The sequence below is a fragment of the Falco punctatus genome, assembly GCF_963210335.1.
Source record: "Falco punctatus genome assembly, chromosome: 1".
Lineage (NCBI taxonomy): Eukaryota > Metazoa > Chordata > Aves > Falconiformes > Falconidae > Falco > Falco punctatus.
The window spans coordinates 49,602,620-49,623,617 of record NC_137580.1 but is presented as its reverse complement, the minus strand read 5'-3'; the positions used below and the strand labels follow the sequence as shown (position 1 = coordinate 49,623,617).

Sequence of the window (20,998 nt, the reverse complement as noted above, 5' to 3'; positions counted from 1 at the left end):
TCAAATCTGACTGATCATATCCTCTGCGTAACCACCAGTACTAGCACCAAAGCGAAGATGAGAAGACATGGCCAGAGAGGGACAGGGCTACACGTGGGTGGGACCTTCCTTTCAGTGGCAGCATGAATTTAGGTTTGGTAAAACTGACAATGAAAGCACCCAAGACACATCTTGACCCTGTCTGTTTGTCATAACACTCCCGTAATAGAAAACAGATGGAAAAGATAGCCAAAGAATCGTTTTGATAATGTAGAAGTCCAGTAACATGTTTTAAATTTTCTACTTTCCTGTTTGTGAAAGCCAAAATAGGATTTAATCAATCTCACAGCTTTGAAAATTAAGCAGTCAGAGATGAGACAGATAAAGCAACAACTCGCATGCCTCTGGGGAATCTTTTTTCCTAATTGACTCATATTTGCTAGACAACTTTATTCTTCACAGTCCCAGCTGCCTCTAAAGTGTATTACAGAAACAAATATTAGAGCTGTGCGCTGATTTAATGATATCCTTTGAAAGAAACAGAAGAAGAGAACAGAGGTTTGACCTTGACTTTAACAGCCTGTGAAGCACATTTAAAGCTGTACTCACAAACATCAAGAAAACAGTATCATCCAACAGTTAGATAAATGTCACTAAAAACATGTATCTTAGAAGAACACTCATGCTTATAAAACCAATGAAGTAGTGCATGGCTGCAGAGATAGAGACCATCTGGCCAAACAAAGTGCTTACATGATAATAGGCTCCTAGTACAAAGAATTGTCTTTGCAGGAGCTAAGGCAACAACGTTTTTTTTACTTGGAATATACCACTGGTATCCACCAGCATGGAGCTCTACTGGAAGGAGAACTCAGAAACACCAATGAGCATTTAGATAAGGGGCAGTTCCTCCACTTCTAGTTCAGTCTTACTCAGATAAAGAGTATATTGTGTTCAACATAATTTTTACTTGAAGAAAAAAGACAATTTTGGCTCCAAGGCACTCTCTTTTTGCTTTTCACAGTGTAGTAGATAAAAGCCCTTAATCTTTCTGTAACAACTTTGCCAGCAGTCAATTTCCTCTGCATACAGTCCTATCCGATGAGAATGACCTGTCTACCTGAGGGATACCTGGACAGGACAAAGAATAGCCCCAGGAATACTGAAACACTCTAAGAGATGTCTGTATGGATCACGCCACACTGTGGATATTTTTTACCTACTGGTGACAGTCTTGAGAATTTGGCCATGAACATTAGCTACAGCAATTATGACAAGCAAGGCACACCTCATATTGAAAAAATACTCAGCATAAGATTTTATCATATTTGTTATTTCAAATCCTCTCTATAAGCCTTCCAAAGCTAGCACTTCTTAAACCATAAACACTTTGAAGGTCCTTTGTCAAACATTGTCAAAGGTCCTTTGATATGCTTTTGTCAAGGTAAAACAAGTCCTGCAATCATACACAAGTGTTTTCATAACAATCAGATGCAGGGTCAAGAGCTCAATTTAGACAAGCTGCTTTCAAATCTAAACTTGTAATCTACCTGCGCACTGTACTGTTTACTTAAACTTTTCTTTTTAGAAAGCATAGTGGTATTTTGCAGGCTTCAGTATAAGCTGTAGTTGTAAGTGTTATAAATACATCAAAAAATATAAAAGGAAACTGTTAGAATTCTGTTATGGCAAATGCGGTATTCAAACATTTTAAACATGAGAAAAAAAAATCCATTTTAGGGGAATCACCAGCTGCAGTGGTTTTGAAGACAATAACTTTTCAGCCAATGCACTAAACTGCAGGAGGAAGCACAGGGTTTTCCCCATCTCACAGAACAAGTTTCACCGTGAAATACTCACATAGATCACACGGCTTGGGGAACCTGACGTACTTGAAGCAGGTACAGAAATAATACTCTCAGAGGAAGTCCTTATTTCCTACCGCAGGAGAAGTGAAATGGATAAGAATCAGAGGAGAGGGAGAGAAAATGTAACTGTTACTTCAAAAAGAATGTGCAAGACATCTAATTTAATTTAACCTTTAGCACTCAAAAATGGCATATTACAGTGATTTCAAAACATACAGGCATACCAAGGAGTTAAATATAAAAGACCACTTTTAGTCAATGAAATTAACCTTTTTCAAAATGCAAAAGTCATTTTACATATGACTTTCTTTTCCCCTCCCTTCAGAACAGAATGGCCTGGGGCACTTCTGGGCTGCCAGGACAGCCTTTGGGCACTATTAGGGACAGGTCAAATTAACAAGATGATACAGTGGCAGCATTTTTACTCTAAGGTGACACCACCAAACCCATCTACATTGCTTCTGGAACGTGTCACACTACCGTGCCATGCACTCATAGCAACCAGCATGACATCCGGCAGAGCATCCCGAATCAGACATCCAATAATAGCCTATTATCACCCCCCTCTCTGATCATAAAACTACCAGGTTAATTTTAATACTCAGCTGCTTTTGCTGTGTTTGCAATCATTCTGGCATTCAGTGACAGACTTTTTACCGCTTTATTTTTGGTAGATTCCTTTATAATGAAAAATATAATTATTTTTAAGTAACAAAGAGTTGTGAGACACAATTACATTAGCCATGAGTAAACAGACCTGACATCCATAATTGAAGTTTAAACAAATATTAGTATGAAGTCAATGGATTTATACCCCATTTTACCCAGATATGTTCATTCTGGGTAAATATTCTTTCCCATCTACGGAAAAAAACGGTCCCTGATTGCAAAAAGTATGTATTTTTCCATGTGCTTAGAATGACCATCATCTACTGTCTCATGAAGGCTGACACTTCTTAGCTCGAGGTTATAACTATTCAAACCCTTAAAAGGATTTTATCTGTCAGGTCAAGGCAGCATCCTCCCTATTACTCCAGTCTTGAAGTATTTACTAGCTTTTAGAAGCAGTATGTGAATATATCTGTACCATACTGTGTTAGCAGAGCAAACAAACTGAATGATCACAGCTACCCTTCCACTGACCTTCTTTAGCCCAAACAGTCCTGTGGCTTCTCTAAGACAATATGTGGAGATAGTTACCCATATAAAATAGATTCCGTTTAACTGTTTTGGCATGTCTGACTGGGATTTTAGAATTTTCTCCCTCATATTCAGTTGTCTTACACTGAGGCTCCGTAGACACTCAGAAGATTCGAGGGGACGAGCACGGGACATGATGCCATATGCAAACCATACTTCTCTTTCATAATGTCTCTACAGGAGGCCAAATGCACTTCTGTACCTCCTCCACCTACCTCTTTTTTCTTTATGCCTTTTCATAAGCCTTATCCTTTCTCCTGCTACTTTCATTTCTTCAGTCTTTTCCAGCTTCACCCCTTCTGCTTACAGTATCACACTGCCACCATTTTTCTTTTTCCTGTCACTCTCTTTCACAACTTCTTCCTCCCTTCCACTCCATCTCCAAAGTTTCAGAGTGTGCTGCCACTTGTTACTTCTGCCTTTGTCACCTACTTTCACTACATGCTGTGCATATTTCTCTATAAATACGTATAACGATAACCTTTGAATTAGAACAACAAGCCACAATGGTTGACCAGAAAAGTCAACCAGTATATCCCATTCCCCACTTTACAAGTTATGTTGAAAAGTCCATTACTAGCCTCTTTGAAATGGCATCCTTTCCTCTTTGTTTTCTCAATAGTGAAGATAAAGACCAAAAAAAGAGGAAAAACACAAAGAAAAGGAAAAATGACTAGACTTAGGATCTTTGAGCACTGATCTGGTTTCTTGTCCTACTCAGGCAAAGCTCCCACTGACTTTCAGACGCAGATGTTTTCATCTCCGCAGAGGAAGGGGCAAACTCCCAGCACTCAGGGGGTAGGTGAATGAGTCAGACTTCACACGATATCTTACAAGTACACTTGCCTTTGTGGGGAAAAGGCAGCCAAGTAGGAACCCAGTAAATCCTTATCCGCTGATTTCTTTGAAGGAAGAGAAAAAAACCCAAACTCTACTCTTTTTCAATAAGTTGCATGGGTTTTTAGCCTTGCAATTTCAGTTACTCAGCCAGAATAAAATCCTTAGGAAGCCTGAAATACTGCTTAATAGTATTAAGCTGAATCAGCAGTGCTTATTAAAGTATTTTGACAATTCTAAATCTACCTGTATTAAACAACGCCTTTTATGCTGAAACACTACTTATTTGATATTCAGAGCTCACCAAGAAGAATACCAGAAAAATTGCTTCCCAAACACATGGGTACAAAAATTACAGCCAAGATCCTTCAGGGTAAAGCCCAAACCATTATTTTTTTTTTTTTTACTGCAATTTAGTCAAAGTTGCACTGGCTAACACACCAGTTTTGTAAACACTCTTTTTATAGCTACTCCCTGCTGTTCTGACTTGTCCCATGTGCCTTCCATCCAAGCCTCGATGAATCAAAGCAGAGTTTTTTTAAACAAGGATACCAAGGGTACCACTTTGAGCATCAGAGAACACTGGAACTGAAAAAAAACATACTTGTCCTCTACAATAGATGAGATAATTGTACCTCAGCCTCACCACTTCAGAGAGGTCACTTCCTCAGCTACAGATTAATTCTTCATTTTCTAGGTGCAGCTTATTCATCTGCTATCCTTGTAATTATTAAAGTTGCCAGAACTCCCCCCTTCTTTCCCTTGCATACAGACAGATGCACAAATCATCCATTTAAGGAGGTACTTAAAGCCAGAGATTAAATTAAATTGGGGTTGGCTTGCCAACATTTTACAAACAAATAATAAAAAAGAAATTCCAAGGAGAGATTTTTATTGTAAAAACAAATGAAGTGAAAGTCCTCTGATCCTTTAAGCACAGAGCCACATAAAAAGAGAAGAGGTCATGCACTGATCACATCATAAGCAGACAGAAGTTAAAAAAATAACTGTTTTTTTTTCTTATTGATATTTTCACATTTTTCCTTATTCAGCTTATACATATAACTCTTAGGCCAGCATTCTCCTGAAATTGTAGCTTTAATCACAAAGTAAAACCAGAATATTTATATTACATTATTACAGTCCATAAACCTACTAGATTTCTGTCATTTAAAATTACAGTAGTGCAAAAATTCCACCTCCTTCCCTCCATGCCCACTGCAAAAAAAAAGGTATAGAGAATAACGTAACAATGGAATAACACTGGGTAAATATACAGGGGTTTTACCTTGTTTTTTTCTTCAGCCTTTGCAGCCTGTCTACAAACTGGATGCCAAATGGATGTACCTAGAAAGTAAATTTAAAGTTCTGCTTAATTCAGTTACCCAATAAGAACCTTAAAAGTTTTAAAGTAAGAACTTTATTAAACCTTCCTATAAGGTTTTACAAGACACAGCATACCGACGGATGCCGCTGCAGCCACCATTTCATGGATACTGACAAAGCTAAAACGGACAACTTCTCACTATCATTAAGCCTGATCACATGCATTTTAAAGACCAGGTGAACTTCACAAAACTACACATACTTCAATATGCTGGATCAATATCAAAACCTGACTCCTAAGGAGCGTGCTAAGGGATCTCTGCAGCTCCCCCAGCCCTCCAGCCCAACCTCCTGCTCGCAGCAGGTCCCATTACAGCAGGCAGCTCAGGGTTGTGCCCAGTTGCGTTCTGCATATCTCACAGGATGGAGATCCCACAGCATCTCTGGGCAACCTCTTCCACCATCATGGTATTTTTTTTTTTTCCTTCTATGCAGTTAGAATTTCCTATACTCTCCTACATGTCGTTGTAATAGTCTGGCCCAGGTCACACTAAGTAGCACACTGTGATGGGATGGAATAGCATTGTGGCATTTAACACTAGCCGATAATCCAGTCTTTCTTTCTGAATTAATCACTGTACTGATCTTGCACTTTGTATAAGTTTGACTCTCACAAGTGAAATACCAAGGAACTGCATAAATTTGGGGGAATATCCATCCTGGAGGAAGCAGGAAATACATAACGAACCAATTCTCTACTGCATGTAAGTAACGAAGAAAGAATCACGAACTTCAGAGATATCAGTAAACATTAAGTGTGAGAAAGAAACTTAGTTTCTTAGTTTTGCATTAGTTGCAACAGATAAAAAAAAAAAAATCTTTTAACAAGTTGAACACAAAGTTCAATACTCAGTGTTCAATGGAAGTGGAACGTGTGTATCTATATAAAAGAAAGTAATTATTTGTAAATTTTAATAGTAAAAAGGAACTTTTATTTTTATGTCGATCTGAGCTTGGACAAGTCAGAAACTAAAGCCCCACACACTTAAACAACGTCAGTGCACTGCAACTTCTGCCTAACTAAACGGGAAGTTGAGAACCTTTGTGTTACAAATGTTTAATGTTTATACTGGGTGGAGAGCACCAAGAAGAGTTATTGGAAATGCTCTGTTTTCACAGCAGTTTGATAGTTTTCTAACCAGTGGATTTTGGAAACAAGATAGAAACAGAAAGTCTAGTTCTCAGAAGACAGACTGAGATCATTAGAATTTATTTCACAAAAATAACCCAGCTGAACCCAGACTCAAACAGCAAAAGACTACCTGTAAGTACAGACTGGATAAATTATAATTACAAAGTTACTGAAGTTTTTTGGGACTGAACTACTAAGAAACATCTTTATAGCACCTTTACATTCAATGCTAATTTATCTTCTAATTATGAGTGGATCTGAGGTTTCCCACTGAAGTGTTTGTCCCAACTGCTGCATAAGTTGACGTAAATCTTCTCAATGGCTTTAAGAAGTATTTAGATAATTTTTTTTGTCTAAATTACTCCCATTCTGTGGTCAAACAAAAGTGGCTGAGAAACTTTTTCACACAGAAGAAAAAAAAAAAAAAAAAAAAAGAGTCCTTTTACCCCAAAAGAGTCCTTTCACCCCAAAGTCATCTGCTGGGTGACCACTGATGATGCGATTTCTACTAAGGAACAGGCAACACCTAAAGGAGCTTCACAGAGTTTATTAAGAGGATGAAGAACAAGTTATAAAACCCTGGGCTCTGACATTTTTTATTATCTAACGCATCAGGTCAGGCAGTCCAAATACCTAACCACAGATATTTCACGAACTTAACTCCAGTTTCTAATGGAAATTGCTCTTCATGTGAAGACAAAAATTGTAAGATAGCAAGCTGGTATGAGTATTTCATGCATCAGACAATAAAGTGAGTAAGATGGGTACAATTAACTGGACCAGAGCATACTTGGATGTCTCTATGTGAATGCATGTAGCATGGGGAAAAAACAGGAGTTAGAGATGTGCACATGCCTGCAGGGCTGTGATCTTACTGGTATCACAGAGACATGGTGGGATTGTTCCTATAACCACAGAGTGTTGGGGTAGAAGGATACAGGCTCTTTAGGAAGGACAGGCATGGGAAACAAGGAGGCAGTGTCACCCCCTATGTCAATGACCAGCTGGAGTGCGTGCAGCTCCACCTGGGGTGGATCAGGAGCCAACCAAAAGCTTACAGGTGAGGATCAAAGGGAGGACAGGGACAGGTGACATTATAGTGGGGGTCTGCCATAGGCCACCTGACCAAGAAGACCAAGCAGATGAGGCCCTCTATAGACAGACAGGAGCATCCTCACATTCACAAGCCCTGGTCCTCATGGGGGACTTCAACCACCCTGATATCTGTTGGAGAAACAACACAGCAGGGCATAAGCAGTCCATGAGGTTCCTGGAATGCACTGATGATAATTTCCTTCTCCAAGTGCTAGAGGAGCCAACAAAGAGAGGTGCAGTGCTGCACCTTGTTCCCACCAACAAGCAGGGGCTGCTGGGGATTGTGAAGCTCAAGGGCAGCCTTGGCTGCAGTGGCCATGAAACGGTGGAGTTCAAGACCCTTAGGCATCAAGGAGGTTGTACAGCAAGCTTGCTACCCTGGACTTCAGGAGAGTAGACCTTGGCCTCTTCAGGGATCTGCCTGGTAGAGTACCATGGGACAGAAGGATGGAGGGAAGAGGGGCCTAAGAAAGCTGGTTAATATTCACGGATCACCTCCTCCAAGCTCAAGAATGATGAATCCCAACAAAGGCGGCAGCAGGCAAAAACACCAGGAGGCCTGCATGGATGAACAAGGAGCTCCTGGACAAACTCATACACAAAAAGGAAGCCTACACAGGGTGGAAGCAACGACGGGCAGCCTGGGAGGAATATTGAGAAATTGTCCCAGCAGCCAGGGATCACATTAGGAAAGCTAAAGCCCCAGTAGAATTACATCTGGCCAGGGACATCAAGGAAAACAAGAAAAGCTTCTATACATTTGTCAGTGATAAAGGAAGACTAGGAAAAACATGGGCTCTCTCCAGAAAGAAGCAGGAGACCTGGTTATCCAGGACATGGAGAAGTGTAAGATACTCCACAACTTCTGTGCCTCAGTCTTCACCAGCAAGTGCTCCAGCCACACCATCCAAGTTGCAGAAGGCAAAGGCAGGGACTGGGAGAATGAAGAACTGCCCACTGTAGGAGATCAGGTTTGAGAATGTCTAAGGAACCTGAAGGCGCACAAGTCCATGGGACCTGATGAGACACGTGCGCAGGTCCTGAGGGAACTGCCAGGTGAAGTTGCTAAGCCACCATCCATCATATTTGAGAAGTTGTGGGAGTCCAGTGAAATTCCCACTGACTGGAAAAGGGGAAACATAACCCTCATTTTAAAAAAAGGGGGGAAAAGGAAGACCCAGGGAATCACAGGCCAGTCAGTCTCACCTCTGTACCTGGCATGGAACGAGAAGATCATGTTTCCTCCTAGAAACTATGCTAAGACACATGGGATATAAGGAGGTGATTCATGACAGCCAACATCGCTTCACTAAGGACAAATAAAGCCTGACAAAATTGGTGGCCTTCTATGATGGGGTCACCGTGTTAACAGATGAGGAAAGACAGCTGATGTCATCTGTCTGGATTTGTGCAAAGCATTTGACACTGTCGCACATGACATCCCTGTCTCCAAACTGGAGACATGGATTTGATGGAGGGACCACTTGGTGGATAAGGAATTGGCTGGATGGCTGCAACCGAAGAGTTGTGGTCAACGACTTGATATCCAAGTCGAGACCAGTGACACATGGATGTCCTCTGAGGTAAGTACTGGGACCACAACTGTTCAACATCTTTGTCAGTGACATAGATAGTGGGATTGAGTGCACCCTCAGCAAGTTTTCCAATGACAAAGTGGTGCGGTCAACCCGCTGGAGGGAAGGGTTGCCTTCCTGAGGGAAGGGCTGCCATCCAGAGGGACCAAGGCAAGCTTGAGAGGTGGGCCTATGTGAACTTCATGAAGTTCAGCAAGGCCAAGTGCAAGGTTCTGCATGTGGGTCAGGGCAATCCCAAGCACAAATACAGCCTGGGCAGAGAATGGATTGAGGGCAGCCCTGAGGAGAAACACTTGGGAGTGCTGGTGGATGAGAAGCTCAACATGGCCCAGCAGTGTGCACCTGCAGCCCAGAAAGTCAACAGGATCCTGGGCTGCATCAAAAGAAGCGTGGCCAGCAGGTCCAGGGAGGTGATTCTCCCCCTTCACTCTGCTCTGGTGAGACCCCACCTGGAGTACTGCACTCAGCTCTGAGGCCCTCAACAAAAGAAGGTCATCGACCTGTTGGAGGGAGTCCAGAGGAGGGACACCAAGGTGATCAGAGGGCTGGAGCACCTCTCCTCTGAAGACAGGCTGAGAGAGTTGGGGCTGTTCAGTCTGGAGAAGGGAAGGCTCCAGGGGGACCTTACAGCAGCCTGCCAGTGCCTAAAGGGGGCTTGTAGGAAAGGTGGGGACAGACTTTTTAGTAGGACCTGTAGCAATAGGACAAGGGATAATAGCTTTAAACTAAGAGAGGCCAGGTTTAGATTAGATATTAGGGAGAAATTCCTTACTGTGAGGGTGGAGAGACACTGGCACAGGATGGCCGGAGCAGCTGTGGATGGCCCACCCCTGGCAATGTTCAAGGCCAGGCTGGATGGGGCTTGGAGCAACCTGGTCTAGTGGGAGGTGTCCCTGCCCATGGCAGGGGGTTGGAACTAGGGGATCTTGAAGGTCCCTGCCAACTCAAATCATTCTATGAATCTATGATATTTTGCAATTACTTGAACTAAAATTCAGTACAAATATCCACCCTTATGATTGAACTTAAAAAGAAGATTCACTTGCAACCCAGTTTCAGAGAGTTTGAAATACAGAAACAAATTTGTAGTTTGGTATCTCTTTTTAAAGCATTGATTTCCATGGGGATTTTAGTACTGCTAAGCTACTTTGCAATTGAAAGAACCACAGTGTTTTCTGGCTCCTCAGGGAGAATACATGAGCATAGACAAGGATCATTATGTCCTTTAATGAGCTAGTTCTTGTTGCAAACCAAAGTGACAATAAAATTGCCATTTTAAATAACATACTAAATTATAATTAGATCTTACTGAGACCACTGTTGTGTTTTAAATAAAGTCTAGCTTTTCCAGCTTGATGAATGACTTCAAAGTATGTTTCTAGAAAACTGTGGACAATTGCAAAGTTGTAATACAGATCTGGGCAAGCATGTGATTTTAGGATAACACACCAACCTTGCAGTTCCCACATCCTACTGAGTTCCTCTTTTCCATTTTCCTTTGAAAAGATATTGCCAGTCAAAGACATAGGCAAACCCCTTCATTTTCTCTGGCACCTGACCCTGTATTTAACTATGTAAACATTATTTTCTTTGATCAGATTAGTACAGCTGAAAGTTACTACATATGAAATACAGATTTTAGCTCATATCTGGCTAACTTTTTTTTTTTTTCTATTGAAAATATTATTGTGCAAGTCCTTGCCTATTACCACTGAAATCCCCTGACTAGAAACATTGAATTTCTCCTGTGTAAGCCTATGGATGTGTAAGGTATAGGCATATTGTGTGGTAAGAGCTTCAGCTCCACGGCACCCCCCAAGAGCACTTAAGTCTGACTGAGGGGAATTCGGGTAAGGACCTTCAGATCTTCTCCTCACACCCAAATGGGCAATGGGTACACAACTTGTCTTAGGACTGCAACAGCAGCTTTAGGGAAGCTGCTGTCTCCCATGCACATTAGTTTTCATCTGGACCATTCATCACCACAGAAAAATCACATTTTTTTTAGTAAATGGAAAATTTTACAATCTTCACTGTCGAGTACTTCCATCTGCTGCCACTCATCCTTTCTGTGATTCACACCTGCTATTGAATTTGAACTGAGAGAGAAGTAATAGATGAGCAAGAAGCAACAAGAGTTTGGTTTTTGCTTTTCCTTAGCTTACGCATTGCATTCTTCACTTTCTTTGGTAGTTATGAAAACAGAATACATGCAAAACAGCTCAGCCATGCTAGCAGGTATTGGCAAGGTGGCCAAGTGCTGCCAAGTGCAATGTTTTGTCTTTTTTTTTTTTGTTCGTTTGTTTTTACCTTGAAGATACATTTCTTCTCCTTCTGCAAACATCTGACTGCACCTGACACATCGTGCGCAGGTTGGGTGATAATGTTTTTCTCCTGCCTGTTTGGGGAAAAAAAAAATACAGATGATTAAATAGACTGATCAATTTAGCTGCTTCACTATGAGGAGTTTTTCTTTCATCTCCTAAAATATGACTAATTAGAGTAAATTAGTTAATGCAAATTAGTTCAACAATCTCCTACAACCACAAGGCCAATTTCTGATTATAAACAATTCATGATCTAACATGTAATTACGGTCTTGCCTACACACAGAAAGTTAATGTTCAATAGTTAAGTTTCTGAATTTACAGACTGGAAACATTTCTATATAGTGAACACATTTTTCCTCTAAACAACCTATTGTGCACCAAGTGCAAGCTATCTTAGGATTGACCTGCACAAGGAAGTTGGGAGGTCATAACCTTTAGCATGGATTTGCAACTCAACTGTACATTTTTCATGATCCCACTGAATATAAAATCTTAATGCACAGCAAGAACTATCTTATGCAAGGAATGTTTGTATCCGCATTGAAAGTGCCTTGCAGGTAATGGGTACTAAAGGGTTCCCAGTACTGTAAGTTCAGAGCTGACACTTGGGTACTGTGCACTAACTCCCTCACGCAGATAAGCCAGGAACTTTGCCAATTGCTCTGAGATTAATCCACATAATTTAATACTATCATTTTCATTGACTGCAATAAGAATAGGACTGAGCCCTAAATTTGCTCAGAACAACTTAGTAACTCATCAGTTTTCATAAATTTAAATTTTCAATTACCTTATAATCCCATTCATTTGAACTCTTTCACCATTGACCTCCGTGTGTTTTTCAAGAGGAGACATCTATCTGCTATACAGAAACAAGGGCTTGTCTATGTAAGGACATCAATGTGTAACAGAGATAAGGGCGAAATTAACCTCAAATGACTATAAGAAAAAAAAGCCTAGATGCTTGGGCAAATGGATTTATGCAGGACTCAATTTTGGTAGCTTGGCCAAAATTCAATTCTGTGGCTGACTGTGGGAAAACTTGTTGGCTCTGATTCTCACAGGCAAGGACAGCAGCACCACAAGGGAGCATTGGATTGATCCAGTGACGAAAATAGCACTCGGACAGTTATGCTCTTCTGAGCGAATGATGTGGGCCAGGCCCTCCAAACTGCACACCTACCCCGTCTTTCAGATGAGACTCACAGAGTCCAACAGCCCAAAGCCAGCTCTTGCACATGCTCCCAGCACTCCTCACTCTTCAAAACCCCTACAGAACTGAAAGCCAAATCTTGGCATGTCCTTCCTCCTCTTTGAGCCCACACTCTTCTGTGCTAGGCAGAACAGCCCATGGTTTAAGTGGCTTAAGGTCAATGCCACTTCCATTATGAACAAAACCCAGGAGACCAAGTAATTCTAAAGCTCTGAGCTAAATTAAAGTAAGTTTAACTTCTGATTTCAGCAGAAATTCTGCTGGAGTTGAAGATAAGCAAATCTTGATATATGTAGAATGTCTCATAACCTGTTTATCTGAAAAAGGTTTAAAGTGCTACTAGGATTGTGTGTGCCTTTAAGAAATTACTATCAAGTACTGCTACACTGTCTTGTACATGTAAATATGCTCTCACAGCACTGCACTGTAAATCCTCCTTCTATTAATCTAGAAATTTAACACTACTACTACAAGGATGACTTATCTTCCTCTTTTTCATTGACCAAATGTCAAAGCTTTCAGATGTACTTATACTGAAGAACATAATCTGTGTCTGGAGACTATTTTGCTGTTCACAATATCAAACACGGGAGTGTGGTAAATTTAGGTTGAAGACTCTCTGGTTTTACTTCATCAATGTTAACTTGATTCACCCCTGAAAACCTTGCTGCACTTTAATGTTGCTGCATTTTATATCAGCAGTAAAGAAGATCAATGCATCACATCAGAATTGCCATTTTGAAAAGAGCTTTGTTCCGGTTCATCCTTCTTCTTATGGTGTTATTTGTGCAGACAGCTGAGTGATTTTTGCAACTTTACACATGGAAGATGGTCACTACTAACTGTGTCAACACCTTAAAGTATTAGAGCACGAAGTAACAGTACCGGGCTTTAAACCTCATGTTTAAAATTGCTTGCCTGAGTGCAGGTGTTTAAACACAGAAGGATATTTAACTATCACCAGATAAGCTTAGGTTTGGAATATCAAGCTGAAAAGAAATACAATTTCCCTTAGAAGATTTGTACTGCACAAGCATTGCTAATGCAATCCATAGCCTCAATAATTCAACTGATTTAGCACAGCTGATACAATTCCCAGGCTAACACTCTCTAGGGAAATTCAATTATTATTTCTTTGCTAAAATAAACTGTCTGAACACATTCTCAGTTAACCTGGATACATCACAGAATAAAATCTATTTTCCCAAATTTAACAGTAAAACTAAATACATCATTTTAATTCACTCTCTATAGCAAGTAATATCAACTAGCTGTAGAATTGGACAGAGAGACCTCTTTTTAACTCAGATACAATTATAACAGAAAAATCAGGGGATAAAGGTGTAGTGATCCTTTTGCTGATGCTCAACACCAGTGTAACTCCAATGGATTTTCTATAATTACTTCTGAATTAAAACGGGACATACACAAACTTTTCATATAACTGTCAGTGCTGAAAGTGGGTTTTGTTCCCCTTTCTTTCAAATTTTTTATTTTGTCCCTCTTCTAACCAAAGCACAGAAGACAAGACATGGCAAATCATCACTTTTACGATTTAAAACAGATCACACCATGTTTCTAAATGAGAAGAGACAGCTGAATCTGAGGCTAGGGACTTGATGCAGGAATTAACTAATGATATTCCCTGATATGCTTCTACAGTTAGCCTGATGAGATAGCATAAATTTTATTCAAACCTAGGATCTGAGAGTGTTGGGTCTGAACATGAATCATAATCTCACTTAGGTACCTGCCAAGGAGGCTTCTATCAGTGCCCCTTCCTCCTCTCTCTCCAGACCATTTCAGATGCCTCAGAAGAACAATCAGTTCCACAAACACCCAGAAATTTTACAAGCTTAGGGCAGCAACTGTTTTGTGTTTTCAGTTTAGATGTGATGATGGCCTCATTATTTTTTCTTTTCTTGGTTGTATTGATGTGAGGGAGTTTAATACAGCAAACAAATTCCTAACCATATGGTTACTACTTCTTTGCACAGTTTGAAAGCTTAGTTTGACAGATTGTTGTCTCAGTGTTTCATAAAATATCAACACACACATAGCACAAGAAGAAGCGACTTTGATCTCTGAGAGTTCTCTTATGGTTCAAGTAGCAGATTGTAAGAAACCTTTCCAATACCCTACATTTGCTTCAAGACTGCACCAGGTCTTTGTGTCCAGGCATCCAGATGTGAAGATAGTAGCATGAAGATAAATTTAAAGATTCTCGACTGAGATTTCCTCAAACCTGAAAAGCAAACCATGTCCTGAGCAACACAGTACACTACCAACAGTTTAATTTCTCAAGTGACTGCACCAGCTTTCTACAACCCCTGAGTCAAAGTCTTGGTGTATAATTTCAAGGTGGAGTCAAAACAGTCCTTAACACTCTGAGACAAAGTATTATGAATTACTTCATTCCCTTTGGATACAAGGGAGCATTTTGAATGGTAAATCTCCTCTGCACAGCAGACAGAGCCTTCTGGGCTGGGTCCATGCAAGGAACGTCCTCCCAGTGGAGCCGGGGACCTCCCCGCACTCTCTGCCCCTAAGTATGGGCAGCCCTGCAGCATTGCTACCTGTACCACAGCACATCGCCAAGTAAACCTATGCTTCACCTAAAACAGGAACAGCAAGCTCTGCAGTGAAGTACATGCTGACGTCTTTTCTCATTTCTCATAACTTCAGGGCCTGAACCAGATAAAAGCATGAACCTGATGCGACAAATGTGAACCACATTTAAAGCACAACTTGAAGATGGTAAGGGGTGGTACCCTAAAGTCTGCAGAGCAGTATGAACACCAGGTCTGGGAAGCATGCAATGCTAGCAAAACCAGAGTAATTCATACCGGAAGTAATAACCTTATCTAGTTAAGGCTGGGGTTTAAATTAGCTGTCATCGCTCTGGAAAAAGATAGTACATTACCACAGACAGCTCAGCGAAAATCACTGCTCATTCTCTGCCTATGGCTGCAATAACTGATGAAATGGTAGAATATATAAAAGATGATATGTATAATAACCGTAACTCTATCACACATTGCTCCTGTGGCCTCTCAGGCCATTGCTAGGAGTGTGACTGATACAATTTTTTTACTGCAGTTGGAGCAACAACTGCTTGTGGATTGACACATGAGCGATTGAATTAGAGCAGCCCAAAGCTCAAAGCACGAGCTGAGTCCTGGAAAGAAGACTCCAGATTTCTGATGACTCTCACCAGTGAAGTCTAATTACATACTATCTCAATGCATTACTCAGTAAAGTAGCTAGTAAAGGGAAGAAAGAAAGCAAAATCTTTTAATGTGTTAAACTCATAACTATTTGTTTCCTCCCCTGTAAATGAGAAGCTTTTAGTAAACTTTTTCCTGTAAAAATAAAAAATAATAATAATAAAAAAAACTGTCTTACCAAAACGCACAGTGGTAACTCACACCTTTTACTGCTGGGAGTAGAGAGTTTGCAGAAGTGAGAAAAGTTTATACTGCTGCAATGATTCAATCATATCAAAGCATATTTTCCATTTTAAGTGTATAATACAATTATACAATAATAGGTTGCTGTAATAGTGCAGTATTACCACTGAGTGCTATCTATTGAGGTAGGTCCACATCCCGCCATCCTCATACTCTAAAATCTCCAAACAAAGTCCTAACTGTATCCTATCCTGAACAAAGATAGTGGAAGTCAGGCTACAAAACACTGAGCCTGCTGGTATGCCAAGGCATGGTGCAGTTGCATGACCCAGAAACAAAGCCCACAGAAGACTGGTATAAAGCATTCTTAGTTAAAAGCTTTTCACATGGAACAAATTTGTTGGAGAGTTGGGTCATCACCAGACCAACCACCTGCTCAAGCAAAGGGAAAAAGAATAAAGCACAAAACTGCCGACAATCAATCAGCCTTTCCATCAGACAGCTTCTCAACCTGAAGTGATTAAAGCTCTTATAAAAAACATACATGAATCAACTGCTGCTATCTGTTTAAGTGGAATTGAGTTACTATTTATTTGGGATTGGAACAGGAAAAAGACTAAGGTACTGTAGTAATTGGCTGAAGTTTAAAACTTCAATTAGACAATAAATTATTCTTTCTATACTCTAACTCCATTTCCTAAATAATTTTCATTCACCAGACATTTACATTCATTCATTAAAGGGCACCGAGATATATTCAAGTGCACTTTGTAATACAGCTAACACTAGAAGTAGAATTCATTTTAAAGTCAGGAAGTGTGCAACTGCACCATAGAATGACAGACTAATTCAGGTTGGAAAGGACCCCAGGAGGCCATCTAATCCAACCTCCTGCTCAAAGCATGGTTGATGCTCAACTCAGATCAGCCTGCTCAGGAATTTGTCCAGTCAGATATTGAAAACCTCCAAGGATGGAGAGTGCACAACCTCTGAGGAGATGACTCCAAGAGAACGTTTCATTAACACTGCACATTTTTTCTCTTTTTACCCAGTCAGAGCTTCCCCTCTTTCAATTTATGACAGTGGCCTCCTGCTTTCCTACCTCGCACCTCAGTAAGGAGTTTGCTTCCACATCCTTGAGGGCCTCCTCATAGGTATGGGAACACTGCTATTAGGTCCCCCTAAAGCCATCCCTTCCCCAGGCTAAACAAGTCCAGCTTCCTGAGCATCTCCTCACAGACTATGTCCTCCAGCCCCTCAACTATCATGGTGGTCATCCACCAAACTGGGATATTAAACTATTATGTGAATGGACTGTTCTTCTTCTTCGGTGCCAGAAATGTACAGGAAACTGATAACAAAATATAGTTATAAAAAGGAACTCCAAGTTTTTATCTTTATGAAATCTAATAAAGCTTTTGAATGAGATATACCACTTTGACATTAGATGTCCCAGCCAATCACTGCATTGATTTATGGAGGCAAATTCAGCATCTCTGTAAGTAAATGTGGTTCCCTGACTTTGGCTGAGCTAGTTCCTGCTGGAGGAGGTGCACAGCACTGCACCATCAAGTGTTGTCTAATGGCCACACGCTCCTAACTCTGCCATTGCACCCCCACAGTTGCATATTACGTGGACTGTACTGGCTCCATAAACTGGATTCTACAGCGTATTTTCACATCAGAGTGATGCTATTCAGAAAATCAGATAAACTTTGCTGCTTGGAGCAGAATACTGTGCTCAGTTACCAGCTTTAAGTGTAACCACATAAAATCCCCATTCACACTTCTAGCAAAGCCAGAGTTTTGCATGTGCTACAGAAGAACTTTAAGGATTACTCAGTCACAGTTGTATACAATAATGGTTAAGTTAGTAAACTGCTATCACATCATCTACATGTATGTACAGTATGCAACAGGGTCAGGCAACATTATCAAGGCAGAAGGATTTGGCAAAATATCTATTGCTTATGTTATACAGCAGTGCTGAGGAGAGAAAAGTGTGAGAGCCAGGAGACAAAGGCAGAATTATGTGGAGGAAAACTCTTACTAATTTTCTTAGTCACAGTGGACCTGACTCACCACTGAGTCACTGCAGCAGTGTGCCAGGGCAAATGAGCCATTTCCAAGCAAAGATGTAAAACCTTTACACCAGCATAAATGTAGCGTAATGTTTTGAATTAATCCTTTTCCTCATCTTCTCCTTACTGGATTAATTTATCATCCCACTAGATGCCAAGAAACAGTCATGTGAAATGTTCAATACATGCACCTGCAGCATTGCTTACAGCTTTAGCTGTCTCACATATACAGTTATTTCGTATTGTCTTGGTTCTGGCTCATCCTGCTGTACTCTGCAGAGCCTTGAGACTTCCCACCCACATCTGAGTCATTTTTACTGCCTCCCACACACTTTTTATTCTTCCAGGTATAAAGTGGAGACTGAATGTACCAACAGGGACATTTATCTCAGGATGATAGTAACTTACTATATACTGGACTCTCTGAAGGAGAAGTTTCTAATGCTTGCAGGAGAGATAAAAAAAATCATTAACCCCCCCCCAAAGGGAATAATTAAGGAAATGAAAGAATAGAAAGAAAAATCAGCACTATTATAACTGTAATCTCATTCTGTGACATCTGCAAACAAGTTCTGACTCAGGAGTAAATTCAGCCCTGCCGCAGTCAGGCAAAAGCTGGGAAAGGTCAATAGGGCATTTTTTTTCTACAGAATTTGGTACATGATCTTGTAAACCAAAATAGTCTGTCATGCCTAAAACCACTGATTTTGCACTCAGTTGCTTTTGTTATGCAACGAGTGATCTGCGCCTTTTGTCTTTTTCTGCTCAGCTCTGCAAATTTTTCTTGCCACCCACTGAGACTGGAAGAGGCTTCTGTTTTCCGTTTGCTTAACCATCTCCTTAATTTCTTTTCCACTTTCCTCTCCCACTCCCTAAAACCCACTCACAGGCCAGTACAAGCTGCAGCTGGCTCTCACTTCTACCATCTCTTGATCGGGGAGAGGAAACAAAGAAGGAGAGAGATGACTTGCAGACCTACCCCCCTTCATTTTCGACCTGGAAGCTGTGCAATTAGCCCACCCCTTTCAGATGAGAAGAACGAAGCTGCAACCAACACTGAACAGCCCTGGAGAGGCAGCATGGTTTATCGGATGAAGCCAGCACAGCTCTTTTCATGTTGCTCACATGATACAGGCTGCAAACATCTGAGGACAGAAGCAGTCTCTCATTCTGTGCCTGAATAAGGACTGATATTTTAGATCCCCTAAATTTAGCTGGGACTGAAAATGCTGCTGTCATACGCAGAACTGACATTAACAGTCCTTCCTGGAAGTAGGATGTGGCTACTTTCAGACTCATCCACACATTGCCAGTTCAAGGTACCACTCAGAAGTTCTTTCTTTGGGGGGAAAAAAAGAAATCTGAAGCAGCACAAAAAATGCTGAAGACCGGCAGGATGAAAAATCTTAAAAGACACAAGAAATGAGTCACACAGGCTGCTTTCCTGCTATTAGCAGGACTCACTGAACTGTTGTCACATGGGCCAGAGCATCCTGGAGACACTTTATCAACAAAGCCAATTGTCACTAAGTGCACTTACTGCATGCAGCACCACTGTCATGGTTACGGGAGAGAGCTGGAGGGAGGCGCTTGTGCTGCTGGCTGGATCATGGGCAGGTACAGGGCACTGCGAAGCAGCGGTCTGGCCGACCCCAGCGTGCCCCAGGTGAGTCAGAAGACCATCAGAAATGAAAGACATTACACAAAGTAATAGGATGAGGAACTGAAGACATCCGAAAAGTGCGATGTTGTCACATTATCAAAATATTCAAATGCTGGCAAATAGTACCAGATAGTAACGCATCACCACAGCAACACATCGCTTGGAGAGGCATCACAGCTGGCATACAGTACGCTGTTTGTGTCTGAGGCTCAGAAGGTATCAAGGTGACTATAGGAATCACTGCCTTGATGCTTTAATTAATTAAGACAGTTTAAGACAGTTAACTGCTACTACGTTTTTGCATAATGGCAAAAGGCAGTGGGCACCATTCACCTGTTTGCCAGGCTCAGGAGTCAAACTACGCACTAAAACTAACACATAGAAACCCACACAGGCACAAATGCGCAGCAGCACTACTGGGGACTTCTCCCATATATACAAGAGAAATCCTCAACAGAAAAGCAAGCAACTGAAAACTGAAAAAAAAAATAAATACCCAAACCTGCAACAGTCATTCTTTCTCCTCAGTTTCAACCCAGTTTTCCCCAAATTCTAAACTTTTGTGTTATTCAGAAATAGTTTGCAGAACCCCTTACTTTGGTAAATACGTAACAGGCTTAAGCTATCACCAAATGCTACTCAGTGCTCTTCAATAAACCTAAAAACCGATTTACAGAGTAAAACCTACACAAACAGTTCCTTTTAATATGTACTGTTTTTTCCTGTCATGCTAACAACTGTGAGTTTTTAACAGTTCAGAGAATAAATATGGATAGGTGTAGCTCTCTGTATCTTGCTGGAGAGAAGAGGTGGTTGAAAAAAGGAAAGGACGAAGATGAGAGAAAGATAAGGTGAATGCATCTAAAACAATATAATTGGGCTATAGAAAAGGCTAAAAGCTAAGTTCAAAAACACTTGCATTCCTATTTATATGCTTGTCAATAGTATTTTTAATGATGCCTGTTTAAAAGCAGAAAGTCTAAGTCAACTGCCAATTAAGACTTACCGAGCCAAGTTCAGACGCTGTGCACTGATGATTACCCTGATTTTGAAACCAGCAGCCACAGACAAATTGCAGGTAGCACCAAAACAAGAGACTGCTCTCAAGCAGCAAAATACCTTGCATCTCAGCAAACACTATGCATTGAAAGTGCTAGTTAATGTTTCCTACCTTAGATGGTTTCCTTTTGCAAGAGCTAACGCTGGTTT

The 20,998-nt window shown here is 40.8% G+C and overlaps 1 protein-coding gene across 9 annotated transcripts in view; it reads right to left on the bottom strand.

Moving 5' to 3' along the window:
• The window catches only part of ABLIM2 (actin binding LIM protein family member 2), a 145,803-nt gene that overhangs the window by 46,242 nt on the left and 78,563 nt on the right, over positions 1–20,998 (bottom strand). For all 9 annotated transcript variants that reach the window (XM_080373468.1, XM_080373464.1, XM_080373466.1 and 6 more), the window contains exons 7-9: positions 11,403–11,490; positions 5,173–5,231; positions 1,840–1,917 (exon numbers count right to left, since the gene is read on the bottom strand). In XM_080373468.1, coding sequence (XP_080229594.1) covers positions 1,840–1,917; positions 5,173–5,231; positions 11,403–11,490 — 225 coding nt within the window. The remainder of the gene's footprint in view (positions 1–1,839; positions 1,918–5,172; positions 5,232–11,402; positions 11,491–20,998) is intronic.